Genomic DNA, 15,607 nt, shown 5'->3' on the forward strand with positions numbered 1-15,607 from the left:
AATGCAATATGTCTAGTGCTGATTGGATTAAATTACCGGTAGCTGACTTTTTCCCATGTATTTGAGCAATGTTTGTCTTACTCTAATAATCAGGAAGTGCATATTAGCATGTTAGTTGTTATAAGAAGTGATAATTACAATGCCTGGAATCCATACTTGCCGCTGCAAACAATAAAAAATAAATGAGTTCTGTTTTTCACATTTTTAAAGACACAAAAAATCAAGTGCAGTGGCTTTAAATCGATATTGAAATGTGTTGGTTTCTCTGTCAAAATAATTTCATAGTTAGATTTTTTTTGAAATATGATGGAATAAAGGGTTTGTTTTGGTGTGCTTCTGGAAGAGGATTTACCTTACATGGATTTGATAGACTGTATAAAGAAGTGGACTAAGAGAGTGCGACGTCACCCACAGCGTTCGGCTCCAGTCAAATGAGGCTCATCGAGGCTAACGGTTATAGGGGTGAATTTGGAGCCACCAGGATCATATAGAGCGGGTTAATATAAACATTTTAAGACGAAAACGACGGGGTTCACTGCAGCAGTTACAGAGAGAGGGGCAACAGTTTTTCAATGTAAAGTGAATTGAAGCCAGAGTCAGTGAAGCTGGGAGTGCGCCTTTAATCACTTCCTGTTTGGAACGCAGCGGCTAGCAGGTTAGATATGTCCATTTATATATACAGTCTATGATATATATACAGAATCTGAGCCTTTGAACCAATCACAGGGCAGTATTGTGGATTTGAGGGGAAGTCCAAAGGTGAAACGCGTCAACAAACCAAAACAAACATTTATAGTTCTGAGTTTTATCCAAAATCAGAATTTCCTGCTGCTCACATTCAAATCCCTCCACAACCTTGCACCTCCTTATCTCTCTGAGCTCCTCCACATTGCCACATAGGCTCGCTCCCTCTTCTCTCCAGCCCTCTCCAGCTCTCTTTTCCCCTCTGTCGGCCTCGTCACCGTGGGGGGCAGAGCCTTCAGCCGATCTGCTGCTCAGCTTTGGAACACTCTGGATGACTCTCCCTCTTGACCTCTGCAACACTGACTCACTGCCACACTCCAAATCCAAACTCAAAATTCATCTGTTTCTTCTGGCCTATTCACTCCACCACACCACCAGACCGTAGCTGCATTGTTCCCTTTCAGCTGTATGTTTGAACGCTTGTACTTCATATTTTAACGTTTTCTGTATATTAAGATTTTTGTATTTGCTGCTTTGTTGTTGTACAAATAGAATGTATTATCATCATCGTTATTATTACTATTCCATATACTTTTGTTTCATATATTACATATATATTTTATTGATGTGTGAAAATATTGTACTGTCTATAAATGTCTTTCATTTTCATATAACAAAAACTAAAACTTAAAAAAAATCACACAAAAAAAATCACACAAATCTTGAGTGAACAGATGAATAAGAGCATCACACAATAAATAATACAATTTATTCTTCTTCTAACTTCGTTGTTTGCTATGGATCAGACCTGGACGACTGAGGGTCTACACAGACAATACAATTTATTATTATTATTATTATTATTATTATTATTATTATTATTATTATTATTATTATTATTATTTCGTTTTTGGAAAAAGACCAGAACAAAGGGTTTTGGATATATGTAAATGGACTTAACTAACCCAGTAGCAGCCGTGTTCCACATAGGAAGTGGACATGGACGCACTTCTGGTTCCAATTCACTTTGTATTGAAAAGCTGTCACTCCTCTCTCTGTAACTGTTGCTGTCAGGCTCGTCATTTTGCTCTTAAAATGTCCGTATCAACCCGCTCTATGATCTTGGTATTGTTATTCACTTAAAAAAAAATCAATATATGAATATTAATAACAAACAAATCAGACGCATTCTTTCCCAGAGATCACTCCTGGTAGCGTTAGCAACAGGTTTGACTGACGGCATTGCTTAGTGCCCGCTCCCTGCTAAACCGGCGGTGCGGGAGGGAATGGGCGTTACCTTCAACAGCCTCGCTCTGGATTGGCTCTTCGGTTGCTATGATACTCGTGGTCAGGATTCCAAATATGGAACGACTCCAAATTCACCGATATAACCTCTAGCCTCGATGAGCTTCATTTGACTGGAGCCGTGTGCTATGGGTGACATCACACTCACTTAGTCCACTTCTTTACACAGTTTACGCTTCGGCTGTAATAGCAACATTAGTATTGCGAGCCCCTATTTGCCACAATCAGCCAGAGCAATGTGTTATGATATTATGTTGTAAAGAACAGCAGTGGGCTCTATTCTCGTTACAGTTCATTCTTGTTTGGCCCGAGCCTCCCTCCTGAGCTGGGTTTAGTCACAGAGCTGAACACGAGTCGTTTCATTCACTGAGTCACATTCAGATTCATATGATGTATACAGCAGTTTAATAATCCCATCTGCTCCTAAAGCCTCCCGCAGTCTAGTGCACACTTTGGTTTGGTTTGTAAAAGGAAGTTTGTGTTGCACTAAAGCGGCTCTCAAACTATAAAATGCAATGGAGCAATAACTTCTGTGTGTGTCCAGAGGGAAGGACATTCTTAAACAAATCTTTCAAAAGAACATGGGGCACAGGCAGAGGGAGGGAGAGGAGTTATGCTGCAGTGGCAAATATTGACTAGTGTAAAGCTTAAAGAATGTGTGGAGCAATAGGAATTTTATAGAGCTAATTATACTGAATGTTTTTTTTAATATGCTGTCCTTTTAAATGACCCCCTGTGGACAGAAACTGATATTTAAAGGGCCCGTATTATGCTATTTTCTGATCTGTGTTATGTTTCCTCATCACAAACAGACCTGGAGTTGTGTTTTGTTTCATTCACACATGTTTAGCACACAAACAAACCCTGCAGATTTAGGCTGAGTTCATTAAGTGGTGATACAGGAAGTGCTCCACTGTGTTTTTAAACTCCACACCCCTTCGCTAGATTCATTTAGATGATTTCAGCCCTGGAATTGCCGATCTCTACTGAACTAAAGGTAAAACGCAGCTGATAACTTGAAAACTATCACTTCATGACATCACAAGGTGGAACAGAGCATTTTGAGCTTTGGAGATGTAGACAGACTAATAATGCAGGATTACTTAAACATGTCTGAATAAATTTTGAGGAGGAAATAGTCCATTTTGTGTAGTATAGGACCTTTAAATGAACTATTCTGATCATAGCGACTTTGTTTTTAGCTTTCTAACTTTTCAATGTGCCACCAAATAAGGTCCTTGCGCCCCCTGCTGGAAAATTGTATAGACACATTTTGTACCATGTAAAGCTTTGAGCTATTTCCAAGACACATTAATTCTGCATTCTGTAAATCTAAATAGTAAAATGTATTAATCTTGATCTTGATTCTGGTTGAATGCAGTAGTGGATGAAGTACTCAGTTTTGTTACTTAAGTAAAAGTACAGATACAGTAGCAAAAAGTTACTCAAGTAAAAGTATCACATGAAAAATCTACTTAAGTAAAAGTATTTAAGTATCTGTTTAAAAAATGACTTTAAGAATTTCAAGTTTAAGTATTTCAAATAAGTGCTGTTAATTTGTGAAAGTGTGTAAACTTTTCAGTCCTGTTCAAAATATAATGAAGTAGAAAGTACAGATACCTGCTCTCAAATGTAGTGAAGCAAAAGTATCCACTTTCAAATCTACTCAAGTACAAGACACCTAACATTTTTCCTTAAATACAGAACTCTACTACTTTTATTTTGTTCTTATTTCAGTGGTGTTCTTGACCTTTGCAATACTGTAATTTCCCCATTCTGGGACAAATAAAAGTTTATTTTATATTTTAAGTTATACTACAAGAAAAATAAAAACTATATTTTGAAAAAAAGTTTAAAAAGCCGAATAATCTTTAATACAGAATCAAATATCTTCTACGGTAGGTACATGTTACTCTTTCACTTATTATTTTGAAGTATTTTTAGACCCTAAATAAAAACTTTTATTAACTTGTGACGATATAAGTTGGACTTGTTCTCCACCGAGACTGCAATAATGACCAAATCCTCCTCTACTGCCCCGTCCGTCAGTCTGTATTGCAAATAAAGTCCTCCAAAATCAGTTTATCTTGAAATCTGCACATTAAAAATTTACCTCCGCCAGGCTTGTGAACGCGATCCATGGATACACTTGGGCTAGATTAGATAGGGGAAAAGTAGAAGCCATGCATTATTCATTATGTTGACTGGAGCAATGCTTGGGGGCAAAAAGGGCTTGTCTCCGCGGGGTAGACGGAGGATGGGTCTTACATAGCCCAAATATTTCCGATGTTGAAATGTTTCTTCTGAAGGAATTGACAAGAAGCACAAGGGGATATATTAACTGGGTTTTTTTGAAGACATAAGCATTGATTATTACAGTGCAAGCCTCAGCAGATCCACTGGAGGACGCATATGCAGAGTGGAAGGAGAAGGAGGTCCATAGCTCATCTGAACAACAGCCCCAAGAGACGAGAGGGGGGAAAACGCTGGGTTTTCAATTTCATAATGACTAGGGCGGTAGTATCAGCAGCTAAGATGCAGCCCTTTTCTAGATGTTGTGGAGGTTTGATTCAGTATCAGTATTTTTTTCAGTAATTGTGAAAAGTAACAACAATCTTGCATTAGAGAATCAATCATTTGACATAGATGTATAGCGTGAGTGTGTTTCAGGGCCAGCAGAGGCTCAGTGCTTTAATAATGCAGGTCACCTCCCCACAGATCTGACCTATAACTTGCTTGTCTTCATGGAGATCATATGGAATAGAAAAATGACAGCGACCGTGACCATTAACACCAAATAAAACACTTGGCCACATATACATTTTTTATATAGTGCTCTAGTCTTGAAGAAATCTATATCAGTTCATCAATAATCAGAGACCAATCAGACACATGTATCACGTACGTGTGTGTACCGTGTGTACCGTGTGTACTTCTTACCATCATAAGTTCCACTCTCCAGCAGCAGGCCGCTCTCCTCCAGCTCTCTGAACTCCCCCACGCTGATGAAGTTATAGTCCACTCCGGGCACCTCCCCCTCCCTGGGCTGTCGAGTGGTACCTGCCAAACACACCCAGACGAGATTTAAAAGGAGAACGACTAAAGAAATATGATTTAAGAATGGAAAAAAAAGTATGAATGCATTATTTGTACTGGTCAAACCTGCGATCTTCTTGTAGTGAGGCGAGAGAGCGCTAACCACTACGCCACCGTGATGCGTAAAGTTCCTATTGGGGATGCAACTAATTCTGTTTCTTGGGAGTCATGTTTCCGTCAGTCTGTCCTATGGCAGCTGTGGCTATAACAATGAAATTAAACTCATTTGAATACACTTTTTAATTTTATTTTCACTCTTATACCCTCATCTAAGTTTTGCTCTCTATTTTTTCTGCACTTTCTGCTGTAATCTGAACTTTATACCACAACCCAGGATATTTTAACCCCAAACAAGACCCCAACAGTCGCAATATAGAACACAAGAGATTGTATAAAGTCATTCGGGAGCGGGTGGGTCCAACATGTCCTGTCCAGCTCCAGTTTCCATGACAGAAACTGTGCCTACATCATGAATAGTCAACACCACTGGGACCAGAGCACAGCTAAAACCTCATTATTCACACCAAACACTGGAGATCCCCCAACGCAGCTGTCAGGGTCTGTCTAAGCGCTGTCGAAGATAATCAGATGAATCTAATTGTACATTTTTGACTTGTGTGCAAAACAGCCGGGTTATACGACGGTGAAAAGATGGAGACGGTACAGTGCAGAGCAAAACCAATATTTTCATCATCTTTGTACAAATTCCAATTGGGTGAAAAAAATCTGATGAAATTAATTTGAAAACTGTCACCTAGAGAGAAACGTTTTACTTGAAGAAGAAGAATTAGCCAAAGCAGCTGTGGAGTTTCAAACGGACATAGATTAAAGTACATCTCGAGGCATTCCAGATGGATAGAAATTAGAAAATGTCGTGTGTTACTTTTCCTTGTACAAGCAGGGATTTTTTTCTTATTTTTGTAGTATCAAGTAGGGATGGGACAATAAACAATAATATAATTTATCATGATAAAAAGGGTCAAAAATAATCATTCATGGGACATTTTATATAATCGTGATAATCGCCAATGAAGATAATCGCCATTGTATCACCAGAATGTGCAAAAAAAATGACTTATCCGCAGGGGAGTGGACGGGGGGGACAAAGCGGTCTATTGTCCCAGGGTTTAGGGGCACAAAATTGGACTCTCTTCCTATGAATTTGTATTCGATGGGGGCCCATGTGAGACTTCTTGCCTTGGGCCCCCAAATTTCAGTTGACGGCCCTGCTCATCCAGAGTATTCTCCGCTAGATCGTAGCTGTTTCCACTGATGACAAAGTACAATACTATAACAGTTCTTAAACATGAAACGTATTCAGGAGATTAAAATTATAATCATTCGTATCCATAACATTTTAAACTGTCAGCAAGTTTAATAATTATCATGGTATAATTGTTAATCGTGACACTAAATTTCAATATCGTCCCATGTGTAGTATCTATTTGATATCACTTGAGGTGTAGTTTTGAAAAATAATTTACATCTATGAGACTTTACAGATACTACAACCAACTACTATAGTGTGGCAAAGGTTTACTGGGATAATGCTGCTTTAGGATCATTGTGTCAGTGGTATAAAGTAGTTTCAATACCATCATACTGCAAATTTTGTTATCATGACATACCTAGAGAGATGCAATATAGTTTATTTGATGGTTGAGTTTTAGTGCCACAGCATGTGACCTTTTAGCCAACAAAAGACTGACTGAAATATATATTCATCTATTTATTTTGGTTGTATTTCTTGCACTGGAAAACTTGCATCTCCACAAACCTGACTCTTGTTTGGTCTGGAGGAGGTATTGCTCTGGAAATGATATATACTGTACTGTATCTATACATTCAATGTTCTTGGTCTTTGTTGTTGCTTGAATCTGTTTTATCATAGAGTGTTTTTGTATAAATTGTCTTATATGACTCAGAGAAATAATAAATATATTGTACTCAAATATACAAGCTCCATAACATATGTTTTCTTAATCCTATTGCGTCAAAAGCATTGGATGTGTTGGATGTATTCAAATCGCACGCTTGGAGGAGGATTTGTGTGGGTGACTACAGTAAAAATATAGATAAAATGAATTTTAACGTCACAAGTTTGTTTGTGTGAAAGCCACACTTGGCTGCACACAGAATTATCAATACACATTTATCTTCATTATTCCAGACTATTTCAGATCTTTGACAATGTCTTTGGTCCAATAAGTACAGAAAAAATGTGTATTTCTGGTATAAACATGATCAAGGTTGTAGCGTGATACAGTTTGAAATAAAAGATTTTGGTTTTATCTGTGTCAATTAAAGCTGCACTATGCAACTTTTAAGATGGGCCAACATGGCGATGTTATTGCTGTAACTAAAATGATCCACAGTTTATGCATCTTGCATTATTCAATTAAACATGTTTTTATTGCTAAAAAGCACCTTGAAAAACATGTACTTTTACTGTGAACGCAGTCACCTCTCCACAGATCTGACTTGTACATTAGTCTGGTGCCATCATCTGCTTGTCTCCATGAAAATAACTTTAATCCCATACTGTGGAACATCCCAGGCAATGCAATAACATCTCCATGGAGACAAGCAGGTAGTGTATCCTGCTCCAGAAATGTTACATGGTGCATCGCTATAAAGGTCCTATATTACACAAATCTGAGTCTTGTGAGCTTTCAGTCATGTTATAATGCTGTTACCTCCTCAAAAACATACTTGAAGATGTGTTTTGTTTCATTCACACATGTTTTAGTAACCCTTTATTGTTAATCTGTCTACATCTCCAAAGCTCAAAATGCTCTGTTCCACTTTGTGATGTCATGAAGACGTAGTTTTCCAGTTAACAGCTACATTTAACCTTTAGTTCAGTAGAGATTAGCAACTCCAGGGTTGAAATCATCCAAATGATTCTAGTGAAAGTGTATGGAGTTTAAAAACACAGTGGAGCACTTCCTGTATCACCACATGACATCACAAGGTGGAACAGAGCGTTTTCAGTTTGAGAGAAGAAAAACTGTAATAAATATGCAGGATTTGTGTGTTAAACATGTGTGAATGAAACAAAACACAACCCCAGGTCTGTTTTATTATAACAGATCAGAAAATAGCGTAATCTGGGCCCTTTAAGTATTACAATATTGAAAAGTTTGTAAATATCAAATTGTTCATTATATCATTAAAGTTATATAATTGCTACAGCTATTGGCTTGTGTTAGGGTTTAGTGCCAATTGCGTTAGTCTAGGCCTAGTAAGTATAATTGAGTTTCATCTTTGCTCTATAATCTCCAAGTAGGTCAAAATTTAGTCCTGGTTTAGATCTAGTTTAGTCCTGGTTTTGTGTATTTTGTATTATGTGTATAGTTTTTGTTTATTCATGCACGCTAATTTAAGTCAATGTTTGTTGGATTAGTTAAAACATTTGTTGATTCTGTTCATTTCCCAAACTTCTCTTCCCTAATCCAAACTTTGATATCTGATGTTAGAGGTGTCATTGCTTAATCCTGCTCTAATCTGTGGAACTGCAAACACATTGTCCTGAAAATGATGTTACGCTTTTCCGACATCGCCCCTTCAGTTATCATCAGCGGAGATGTAATCAGCACTCCACCCCGTCTGAACCGGCTCCCGTCTGCTGCACACCACTGCACTGGCCGATTACAGCAGCAGAGGGTCTCAAAATGTGGGGGCGGGTGTCTAGCGGTATTCAGGAGGACGTTTGTCAAGAACCAGACCTGGTTTAGTTCTGGTTCAGTTCAGATCTAGTTTCTGGTTTTATTTTTAGTCCTGGTTTAATCATGGTTTAGTCCTGGTGTAGTCCTGCTAGTCCTTTGTGTAGTTCTGGTTTAGATCTGGTTTAGTTCTGGCCTAGTCTTGGTTTAGTTCCAGGTTTAGTCCCAAATTGGATGTGGCGATTGTGCAAATGTGAACACCCTATACCTACAGGTTTAGTGCTTTGTATAGTCCTAACAGTGTTTTGTGTAGTTCTAGTTTGGACCTTGTCTAGTTCTTGACCTTGTGGAAATCCTCCATTAGTTCAAGTTCAAACCTAGTTCAGTCCTAGTCTTGTATAATTGTGTAGTCCAGGTTTAGTCCAGGTTTAGTCCAGGTTTAGTCCAGGTTTAGTCCAGGTTTAGTCCAGGTTTAGTCCAGGTTTAGTGCAGGTTTAGCCCAGGTTTAGCCCAGGTTTAGTCCAGGTTTAGCCCAGGTTTAGCCCAGGTTTAGCCCAGGTTTAGTCCAGGTTTAGTGCAGGTTTAGTGCAGGTTTAGTGCAGGTTTAGTCCAGGTTTAGCCCAGGTTTAGTCCAGGTTTAGCCCAGGTTTAGTCCAGGTTTAGTCCAGGTTTAGTGCAGGTTTAGTCCAGGTTTAGTCCAGGTTTAGTCCAGGCTTAGTCCAGGTTTAGTCCAGGTTTAGTCCAGGTTTAGTCCAGGTTTAGTCCAGGTTTAGTCCAGGTTTAGTCCAGGTTTAGCCCAGGTTTAGTCCAGGTTTAGTCCAGGTTTAGTGCAGGTTTAGCCCAGGTTTAGTCCAGGTTTAGTCCAGGTTTAGTCCACGTTTAGTCCAGGTTTAGCCCAGGTTTAGCCCAGGTTTAGTCCAGGTTTAGTCCAGGTTTAGCCCAGGTTTAGCCCAGGTTTAGCCCAGGTTTAGCCCATGTTTAGCCCATGTTTAGTCCAGGTTTAGTCCAGGTTTAGTCCAGGTTTAGTCCAGGTTTAGTCCAGGTTTAGTCCAGGTTTAGCCCAGGTTTAGTCCAGGCTTAGTCCAGGTTTAGTACTTAGTCCTAAGAGTCTTTTGTGTAGTCCTGGTTTAGACCTTGTTTAGTTTTTGGCCTGGAGTCAATCCTATATTAGTTCAAGTTTAAACCTAGTTGGTATGGTATGGAATGGTATGGTATGCTTTTATTTGAACAGGGACAGTGCACAACAATACATTGACTTAAAAAAAAAAAAAAAAAAATGCAGGAAAGATGTATGGTGCCAGGTTATAGCAGAAGTATAATTTCCACCTGTCGTCCCTGGACAGACTGATGTTTAAGTAAAAGTAACAGTTTGGTGTAGATGGATGAAAGACTTGTAAACATATTATACATACATCTAATACAACACATCTGGATTTTCTCTTTACTCTATCATCTATAGCAGGTTGAAGTTTACTCATGGGTTACATCTAGTTTAATCCTGGTTTTGTATACGTTGTAATATGTATACTCATATTTGTTCATGTGCACTGATTTAAGTTTAAGGTGATATTTTATTTTTGAGAACCAAATCTTAAGAATCCCAGGTCTACAGTTTATGAGTTAGAAACCTGCCTTTCTTCTCTCAGCTCCAGTGTCAACATCCCTTCTGCAGCAGATTTAAGATGCTGCATCTGAAACAGCTTAGGAGGCAGTGAAACATCGATTATCCCACAAACAAAGCACTCACCGCAACAAATAAAAAGGATCTGACTGATTCAAAATGAACTCACTGTTATCTCTATAGGATCTTCTGCTGTTAGAGTCTCAGATAAGGTTTCATTAGGTCAGTTTGGGTTTTTTCATGGCCGACGCTGATACCGTTTGTTTAGAATCCAGAGCAACCGATGGCTGTTAAGTTCTGACGATATTTTTGGGCTGATACGTAGGGCAAAATTTGATTATTTTCCTTAGATTATACAATTTAAATGTACTACAAACTCCTCCTAAGCCTTTTTTTTTACCACAGACATTTAAGAGAGCAGTGTAGTCACATTTAGCGCAGTCATCTCTTGGTACTAAAGCTTTGTTTGTATGATCGATTTAAGTCCGATACGCGATAAGCTACAAAAATACATATATATCGCCATGCCAACCAATATACCTGTCTATCTAGGCGATTCACGACAAATAAGGCAGGATAATCCCAGCAAACACATTTTGAAAAAGCCAGTATCATTAGGAGGCATGAGCTGCAAAAAATTAATCACAGAATGAATCAAGCTCAAATCTGATAATTTTACTTAAAAATGACAAAAATCTCCCCATTTTTGCAAAGAAATTATACTCACGATAAATATTGATCCAAAAATATATTGTTCCAGCTTTCATATATTGAATGAAAATATAGTAATTACTGTGACAGTCCTAGGTCTACCTCTAGTTCGTACCTCTAGTGTACTTGGACTATGGCCAGCTTTAAGATCTTGAAGTTACATATAGACCTGTCATGATGATTACTATATTCCCTTTCATTCAATATATGAAGATTGGAATAATATAATTTGGGGCTTCATATTTATCGTGGGTACTTTTTTTGGCAAAATCCGGAGAGATTTTTCTATTTTTCTCAAGATCCCAGTCTGCCTTGTGTTCTGTGCCGTTTTCCTCCTCCCTTCTGTGTCTGAGCCTGGAGCTGGGCGGAGATTCGGTCTCCTCCCATGCACACCTGCAACTAATCACTGATCAAGCTGGACCTGACACTCAGCGCCAGATCGTCTGCGTATCCTCAGTGGTACAACTTGCTTGGCTCAGTTTCATGTTTTTGCATTTGTCACTCGTTTCGAAGTTGGATGTTTTTGCTCCTCATCAGGTCTCGATCCCTGGACCCGCACAGCTCCTCTGTCTCCGACCCAGCTCTCCACGACTGATACGAACCTCACATCCTCCCACCCAGCTCATCTCGTCTCTGACCCCGCTGCCCACAATCTACTCCTGGACTATTGCAAACAACCCCGCTCTCAAGTGTCTGATCCATCTACCTTCATCTGCACATTTAAAGCTGTAAATAAACATTGTTAAACTGTTCCCTGAGTTCTGTGTCTTTGGTCCCCCTGTCAGTCGTTATGGCAATTTTAGCTGTAATACAATAAGATTTCAGCTGTAGAGGGTAAAATAAGTCACGCTTTAGGCTGATCATTGGTTCATTCTGCTATGTATTTGTTGCGGCTCAGGCCTTTTCAATGCTACTGTATGATTAAAAAGGGTTTTGGTGGGATTATCTTGCTTTATTTCAGTCTGAATCAGTGGTACAGTTTCAAAATTATCGTTTAACAATATTTATCTGTAGCGATATATTTGTTGACAGGTACTTCACATAATGTAACTTTATGATTAGCAGCTGTTTTTACAAGGTAATTATTGATTTATAATGACACGACAGATGAGGTGTCAGACAGGGGCCAAAAGTGGACAACAATCTATTTTTTTATCTCCACGGTGCATGATTTTGACAGTCTCTGGTCTGACAGAAGCACCGCTGACAGTTTGAGGAGAGGACCGAGAGCAGAAGCAGAGGCACGGGTCTCGAAAAGCGTATGTGCAAATATGTCATGTACAATATGTGACTTTCCACGCATGTTTGTGAACTATAAAAAGACAGACTTGATATGGAAATCCACCATATGGTCCAAAAAGTCTGACTGTGAGCATTGGGGCTTTGGGAGAATGGGCAGAAGGAGAAAAACATCAAGCAAGTTAACAAGTTTGTGTTTGTGTTTTGTTCGTTTGTACACTTTTAGAAGAAAATCCACCTAAACTTTTTTTTCCCCGAGACTCCTGGGCCTGTATGAACTCCTGGGGGTACGCTTGTTTGTTGTCGGCTCTGACACCTCCTCTCCTCTGTGTGCAGGTCTCACCTTCACCTATTCCAGCTGCCCAAACCAATGGTCTGTCCACCCATGATGTGCGCTTAAACACGCTCTCTCTTTGCGCTCTTGTTAAGCCTCTTGCCAGAAAGCAGCACCTCCTCCCCTGCTTCTCAGTGCCAGCGCCAACTTATTTCTTTATGTGACTTTATTTAATTCATTAAAGTAAGTTATTCATTTTTCCCAAAAGCTCCCTGTTTTACATGTTTTACTACTTCAAACACGGACCAAGCACTGCACTGCACCACGCAACTAAACTCAACCTATATACAACTGTTTTAAAGTTCTTCAAACCTAATATTTGAGCCCTAATAAACCTCTGGGTCTCTTGTTTGTTTGTGTGAGTGGATTCCCTCGGGTCTCGGTGCTGTTCACAGACTCCTCTCAGAAAGACAGCTCTGCCCCTCATCACTTCAGAGCTCTCAGGACACTTACATTTCTAGTAATACAGTGTTTATCTGTGTGAGCTTTTGTGAGCTGATTGGATATGATTTTGGGATCTAAAGGTGCACTATGTAATTTTTCTGGTAGACACTCCAGTTAGCCACTTGTAGGCCTGTCACGATAAAACATTTTGAATTGCCATATATTTCTTAAGTACATATAGACACACACTGACAAAAAAGAGCAGATTTAAGCCACAAAAACTATTCTAACGCTACAATATTGTTAAAAAAAACATGAGCTGTAATAAATAAACAGCAGAATGAACCAATATTCAGCCAAAAGAGTGACTTATTTGACCCTCTGCAGCTCAAATCGTATTGTATTATTACTAAAATCATAAAAATCTCCCCACTTCTGCCAAAACGTACCCACAATAAATATTAAGCCCCCAAATATTTAGTTCCACTTCATACGATAAGTCGATATAATAATTATCATGACAGACCTAGCTGCTTGTCTCAATACATAATTTAATGCTTTGCTTGGAATGTTCCACAGTATGGCATTCATCTTGTTTGACCAGCAACACTATTACCCACACACTATTACAAATTTTCAAAAAGACGAGTGGCCCTAGTACTGTATCCTGTGTAACACCATGATTGACATAATGATTAACCAAACAAAAATGGAGGCTTACAAGTAAAAAAAAAACAAATGCATGTCTGAAAAACATCAAGGATTTAAGCCAAATCAACAATCAAAGTACTAAACCGTTAATTATCTCAGGTCAAAAAAGCTAGATATTTTGCTATGAATGACAAGAATTTTTCGAGAGCAGTTGTCATCTGCATCAGCGTCAGGACCATCCCAAGTTACTACAGTTGGTCCGATTCCAGACCCTCTTACATTGGAACAGAAAGAGGAGGGATATGCCTGTTCAGACAAGCATGAATATATCTTTCATGTATAAAACAACTTTTTGGCTTTGACACGTCTCCTGTGTATCTCCATGGATACAGACAAGTGTTTTCATGGCCCGTTAACAGTACATGTCTTGCCAAACGACACAACTGTATTCTTTTGTTATGTTAAGGTTATGGCTCATATAGTTCCACATAGGGTTGTCAAAAGTATCGAAAAACTCATACTAACCAATACTAAAACAAGTATCAAAACTAGATACTCATTTAAGTAGGAATCAATGCTAAAAAGTCATATTCACAGGACAGAAATGAACTTTTCCTGAATAGATTTAGAATGATGTTGAGCTGTATCAGAACAAGTATAAGACACATAGACTAGTATACACCCATGGACCACTATGAACCTACCTGGACAAATCAGAGTATCAAAATCAAATTTGAGATTCTAGTATCGTGACACTATTTGACAAAGAGAACGACAAAGGCTGTAGTTGGCAGAAGTTGGTAAAAGTCCTTTAGTTTTAAAATGCACTTTTGTGGGAGAGTTCCAGCTCAAGTGTTGAACAGTTTAATGAGCACAGACGTGTTTATAGAGGACAGCATCTGCCACAAACAGCAACAACATCAAACTTACACAAGCACATATGCCACTGCTGCAGGAGGACACACACAGGGGCAAATACTCTTCATTGGACATTTACGATCGTAGATTTTAGGTTTCCAAACCTAAACAAAAACCAAACCCAAACTTCAACACACAGATGCACATTATAAGCATTAATGTTGTCATGATACTAGAAAATCCAGGTAGGTTCCATAGTGGTCCATGGGCATCTTATGAATGTGACTTTTTTAGTATCAATACCTGCTCAAATTAGTATAGTTTTGATAGTAGTTTTTATCAATTAGAATCAGATTTTCAAATGAAACTTGTGCATAATAATAATAATCACATTGCTTTTCTAGACACTCAAAAGTTACTGTACATTTTCGTGCATTATTCATTCTATACTCGAGGATGATAAACTGACTGATGAAAGCAAAACTGCCAATGGAGCTCAGCGATCGCCCACCACCTGGCTCCAGAAGTAACATTTCCATTCATTTTTTTTTTTCCCATAGACTTTCCGAAAGAAATTAATATTAAAAGTATGAAAGCTTGCTCAGGGGGAATCAGTTATGTGGTAACTAATCACCACGAGACCTATAATTCAAAGTAAACTTTAATTTAAACTTTATTAACCACATTATTATTATAACATTTAGCCAAATCTTGCATTTTAAATGTGCTTTTTGGACTTAAAACAACAGTGTAATCGATATGAGTCACCACTTCGCTGTCGTTCAACTCTTAATTTTTGAATTTTACAACATTTCTATGGGAAAAATGAATGGAAATTTTACTTCCAGAACCAGAGCGACTCCAAAGTGGGTGGGACTGTTGAGCTTCATTTGCCTTTTTGGCTCCTCTGACCACCACAATCACTCACACACATCGCATAACAACAGTACATGCACTATCAGTACTTTATTTTGATCTTTCTCCTAATTTACAACATACTGAGCCAGTGTCAATGTTTGATTATGTGTCTGTATTGTCTTAATGTGTATTGATGCCAAA

General features: G+C 38.6%; 1 protein-coding gene across 2 annotated transcripts in view; it reads right to left on the reverse strand.

Annotated features, from left to right (window-relative positions):
- Window positions 1–15,607, reverse strand: part of magi3a (membrane associated guanylate kinase, WW and PDZ domain containing 3a) — a 118,311-nt gene that overhangs the window by 81,720 nt on the left and 20,984 nt on the right. For both annotated transcript variants that reach the window (XM_055223344.1, XM_055223343.1), the window contains exon 3: window positions 4,930–5,049. In XM_055223344.1, coding sequence (XP_055079319.1) covers window positions 4,930–5,049 — 120 coding nt within the window. The remainder of the gene's footprint in view (window positions 1–4,929; window positions 5,050–15,607) is intronic.

Source organism: Periophthalmus magnuspinnatus, chromosome 7 (genome assembly GCF_009829125.3).
Source record: "Periophthalmus magnuspinnatus isolate fPerMag1 chromosome 7, fPerMag1.2.pri, whole genome shotgun sequence".
Taxonomy (NCBI): Eukaryota; Metazoa; Chordata; class Actinopteri; order Gobiiformes; family Gobiidae; genus Periophthalmus; species Periophthalmus magnuspinnatus.